The 5,659-nt window shown below is 37.5% G+C and overlaps 1 protein-coding gene across 1 annotated transcript; it reads left to right on the top strand.

Annotated features, from left to right (window-relative positions):
• The first annotated feature begins 3,220 nt into the window (after nt 1–3,220).
• Nucleotides 3,221–5,407, top strand: LOC117342947. The gene has a single exon (XM_033905251.1). It carries the CDS (start codon nt 3,223–3,225, stop codon nt 4,792–4,794), a length of 1,572 nt encoding a protein of 523 aa, XP_033761142.1. The 5' UTR covers nt 3,221–3,222; the 3' UTR covers nt 4,795–5,407.
• The last annotated feature ends 252 nt before the right edge of the window (nt 5,408–5,659 follow it).

Genomic DNA, 5,659 nt, shown 5'->3' with positions numbered 1-5,659 from the left:
AGCTGTATGATGTCCCTGGTATCACAGACCAGTCCTGGAAGAGTGAAACAGCTGTATGATGTCCCTGGTATCACAGACCAGTCCTGGAAGAGTGAAACAGCTGTATGATGTCCCTGGTATCACAGACCAGTCCTGGAAGAGTGAAACAGCTGTATGATGTCCCTGGTATCACAGACCAGTCCTGGAAGAGTAAAACAGCTGTATGATGTCCCTAGTATTACTGACGAGTCCTAGAAGAACGAAACAATTGTATGATATCCCTAGTATCACTGACGAGTTTAGAAGAATGAAACAACCGTATGATGTCCCTAGTATCACTGACGAGTCCTAGAAGAACGGAACAGCTATATGATCCCTACTATCACTGAAGAGTCATGCGGATTTTCACGGATATTTTTTTATGTGGCTTTGGACTTGCCCTAAAATTATCAGCAGGGACAGCCTACAATTTATAGATAGTACCACATTTCTGCTACCACTTTGGATGGTCGGGTGGTAGAGTGGTAACACACTTACCTTCCACCGAGACTGCCGGGGTTCGATTCCCCAATCGGACGTGACAAGGTATGGGGTCACCTGCCCGACCGCGTTTGGTTTTGTCCGGGAACTCCGGTTTCCTCCCACAGCACGATCCCCCGTGCGCTTCAATCCGGGCAAACCAGGTTGGTTAAAAATAATTGTTTTGTATATATTGTAAAATAAACTTAAGTTTTGCATTTATTTTCTACTTCCATAACATACGGTATTTACATGTCTCAATAAATCCAGTGTTCAATGATATCACGATTTCTCTGAGAAATATGCTATTTCGCTGTGAGATATGAAGTTATACTTAAACGATACTCATGTAATGGTTCCGATGACATCACCCTATACTAGGTCATATTTTGAGGATGTAACATATTCAACATTTTACCAAAATTTGCCCGGCGAGTTTTGCCGACAAAGCACAGGACAGTTGATAAATCTATATTTTGTTCATATTTTGAGTTTGATTTATAGTTTCGTTTGAATGTCGCTGTTCTTTGTTTGTCCCTGAAATCCAGATGGTTGTAATGGTCATTTGAGAACAAACTCTTCGCATTTCCAGTTTCGGGAAACATATTGTAAGGATATGCAAATGTCAAGGCAAACACCCTTTAATGTCAAACTTTGTCTCGACGTATATTAGAAGATTTTGTTTATTCTATTTTATTTTTTTATTTATTCATTTTATTTTCATTTTTGAGGATCGGACATAGGACAATATTTACATTTGCTCCGTTGCTGCCATATCGACAATAACAACACCGCTGTTCATTGCTTAAATGACACTGTTGTACCGACAGTCAATGTTTCTACATGTTACCAAGGTATTCAGTGTATTTTAACCCCGCCTAAAACAGAATGATCTGTGCATTGCATTATCGTGGTTATTACATATCAGCAAAAATAGTTGTTAATAATAAAGGCTAAGTTCATGGTATACCCAATATTGGATGAATCCGCAGGCACTGCTTGATGACAGTTACAGGCTAGGGCTTGCTTTGATATGATGGGGACTGGCTGCCGTAGGACGTTACTAATCCATACTCTCTTTTGGCTAATATCTCTCCCATATCGCTGATAATGGTAGACCAAGAGATGCACAAATTGCATCTTGATGTTGGTGATGGCAGGCAATTTGATAAATTATGGACTTCTCTTTATTGTGCAGTTTTATATACATTATTCAGTGTGTTTAATATTCAAAATTAGCTATTCAACTGTGTGTTTTGTACAGTCTCTTGCGAATGCTGGGTGGTAAGCTGATTTAAACTTTCATGGTATATTTTATTTCCTTTACTTCCTGGTTAGAAAATATCAACAACCTATATAGGATATGAAAATAAAAATAAAAACGAAGAAATCAAGATACTTACAATCCAGATATTTAGCCATGATATTACGGTTTTTATTAACGTAAAAAAAATAGCCCGATGATGACACTTTATTTAAGACTATTTTTAGATTTTTTATATCGTGTCAGATCTAGAGGTGTGCTTATATGTAGCTTCCTGTGTTACACCGCAAACTACTATTGTGTGTGTGCCGCCCTGCAAATAGAATACCTTGTCATATCTAAGTTTAAACCTTGATCTACATAAGTTGTGGTTTTTCCAGACTCGTATCCCTGGTTCTCGTAGTTGTTGACATTGTATTTGGATGTCTACACAGGGAGGACCATAGTATTCTGACAAAGAATGGAAAACGAAACGATCAAAGGTAATGATTTAGATATACAATAACACTTATTTATGGTCGGTTTTAATTCATTTCTAATGAAGACAGTAAATGATAAATAGATGACGTCATATTGCACATATACAATGTCATTTTACACTACAGAAACACACGTGTATGGGTAAGGTAATAAAGCGTCGAGAACAATGATCAAACAGTTAACAAGTGATACTATTATACCATGTTTGACATTGTTTGTTCCTGTAATACTATACATAGTGTGCTTGCTGTAATACTATGAATATATTTTACATAGGTTGTTGCTGTTATACTATAAATATGTTTGACATAGGTTGTTGCTGTATACTATAAATGTGTTTGACATAGGTTGTTGATGTTATACTTTAAAGTAATACTATAAATATGTTTTTACATAGGTTGTTGGTGTAATACTATAAATATGTTTTACATAGGTTGTTGTAATACTATAAAGTAATACTATAAATATGTTTTACATAGGTTGCTGGTGTAATACTATAAATATGTTTGACATACTTTGTTGCTGTTGTACTATAAATATGTTTGACATTGATTGTTACTGTTATACTATAAATGTGTTTGACATAGGTTGTTGATGTTATACTATAAAGTAATACTGTAGATATGTTTTACATAGGTTGTTGCTGTATACTATAAATATGTTTTACATAGGTTGTTGCTGTATACTATAAATATGTTTTACATAGGTTGTTGTAATACTATAAATATGTTTTACAAAGGTTGTTGCTGTAATACTATAAATATGTTTTACATAGGTTGTTGTAATACTATAAATATGTTTTACAAAGGTTGTTGCTCTAATACTGTAAATATGTTTTACATAGGTTGTTGCTGTAATAATATAAATATTTTTTATGTCTTACATATGTTGTGGCTGTATCACAATTCTCGTTAAATATTCATATAGTTATTTCTTTTTTACTTATTTCTTAGGTTGTAGATTATAAGATAATCCCATTCATGGCTACAGAAACTAGCAGTGATAAGTGTGACGTGTGTGCGGTGTTTGACGAATGTTACCTGGCTAAAGTGGAAGAGGTCATCCTGACTCCTATAAAAGACAGAGGGATCACTTGTTGTGATATTGAACGGGACATATCTCCGGGACAGCCTCGTCTGGAAGGAATATATAATCTGTTAGCACGCTCAGAGTCCGTCCTCGTCATACATCCAATTCCAGAAGAACTCCTCAATATGTTGAAACATGTTCAGTCACGTGGTATCATGTTCAAACATTGCATTTCTCTCACATTTGGGAGAAAACACAAAAGTTACCAAGAAGGTATAATAGATATTTCCAGAACGCCAAACTGGCTGGACGAGGTCTTGCATCGCATGTCGTCACCTACCCCCACAATCGGTGAAAATAATACTGCTGCGATACTCTGCAGGAGCCCGCCAACAACACGTTTCCTGGACGTCCTCTTCACAACTGGATGCTTAAGCATCAGTTCAACAGACATGAACATTCTAGGAATACAAATACTGCCCTCAAAGAAAGAAGTTAAGTTGGATTTGAACTACTGTATGCAAAATATCGAGAGTCATGAAAAGTACAAAACTCACCAAGTAATAGAAATGCTCCGATCCATCCGGTCATTGAGCACAGAGGTGGAATTGAGAATCGATGCTGAAGAAAAAGACATGATTAACATTGTCAGCCGAAGTGTTGACAAAATATTTTCGACAATCTGCAGTTGCGTGTTTGACGTAAGAGACCGGAAACTGCACGAGTGGATAGTAGCATACAGACTAAGCGGGCCCCTAGTGTTCGACAGGCAATTCATTGCTAGGATTTACCATTCATCTAGACACGCTATCATAGGAAGCAGCTTTCCTGACAAAGTTCAATATCCAGACTTTTCTGATGAAGAAAAGCGAAAGGAGACCTTCAGTTCAACAATTTTTCACAATAAGGCGACGTTGATGGCCGAGGCGGGTTTCTTCTTTGATGGTCTAACTGACCGTGCGCGATGTTACCACTGTGGCGGAGCTCGGATTGGCTGGAAAAAATCAGATGACCCATGGGTCATGCACGCGGAAGGATTCCCAAAATGCCCTTTGGTCAAGGAAAACATGTCCGAAGATGTTATTGAGAAGATTGTCAAATCAGAGTTTGAAAAAACTCTTGCAGGCAATCTTGACTACGAGTCCGTAGACAAAAGAAAGTCAACACTTGACGATATGTTGATTATGTCTGCGTGTAAGAAAAACAATGTCTGTATTGAAAAGTATAGGCGTGATGTTGCCGAGGCCGGATTTTATTACGTCGGTCCTGAGGACAGGGTGCGTTGTTTTTCCTGTGGAATAATGATATCCGGAATACGTTCCCGTACTTTTCAAGAACTCCTAGTTGAGCATGCGTGTGTGTCACCGTCCTGTGCGCATGTGAGGAGTAAGCTTCCCCCAGATAAACTCCAGTTTGTCTTTGATACGAGGGCAGTCTCCAGCGAGTTCTTGTCTGTTATATTCTTCGTTAAGACTTATGACAGAATCCAATCAAATTGGCCGTCCAATATGTTGTGCTCATGATTTAATTTTTTATTGTACCTTAGTTGAACTTTGAGCTGGTCTCATTAAATTTGTAAAGGTCCTTTCTTTAGCTCCCACGGCACGAGAGCTGGTCTCATTAAATGTGTAAAGGTCCTTTCTTTAGCTCCCATGGCACGAAGTGCCAGTGAGCTTATATATGGTATGGTACATGAGTGGGCGTCCGTCGTCGTCAACATTTCCGTTGACTTTTAACTTCCTCTAGAAAACTAATAAGCAACAGAGAAGTGATGTTTAACCAGGAAGTTGATGGAGAAGAGTACATTCAATTTCCTCATATAAATCACCTAGGTCTATTTTCAAAGTCACATGTGTCCAATATATTCAAAACTTAAAGAATATTCTTCGTAAGTTCCAGAAGACCCAGAGGCCTGATATTTTCACAGCATGTACCAAGGACAGAATGGTATCAAGCTTCTTCATATAAATGACATTTACCCTGTAGATATTTTGCCAGTAAGTACCTATAGGACAGAGTGATATAATGTTTTCCTCATATAAATAAACATGACCTATTTTCAAGATCACAGGGGCCAAATCTTAAAAAACTGATTTGCGAATCTTATTTTCAAGTTCTAAAAGACCCAGGGTACTCGTCTTATAGGCCAGTAGGTTTCTGCTGTGGATTGATATCAGATTTACTCATATCAATGATGTTGACCCATTTTCAAAGTCCCTGGGATAAGATATTTTAAATGAAGACCCATATGCATTTTGCCAACAGGTAACGAGGATAGAGTGAAATAAAGATTCAGCATACAAATGACCTTTATTTTCAAGGTCACCATTGCAAAAATAAAAAATGTGATCATCTACGCTACGTATACTACACAGGATCAACAACATG

The sequence above is a fragment of the Pecten maximus genome, chromosome 14 (assembly GCF_902652985.1).
Source record: "Pecten maximus chromosome 14, xPecMax1.1, whole genome shotgun sequence".
Taxonomy (NCBI): domain Eukaryota; kingdom Metazoa; phylum Mollusca; class Bivalvia; order Pectinida; family Pectinidae; genus Pecten; species Pecten maximus.
This window is presented reverse-complemented; position numbering and strand designations above follow the sequence as displayed.

Excerpts from the sequence above, each read along its gene's own strand:
- LOC117342947 (XM_033905251.1), top strand. The coding sequence starts at position 3,223 with ATGGCTACAGAAACTAGCAGTGATAAGTGTGACGTGTGTGCGGTGTTT.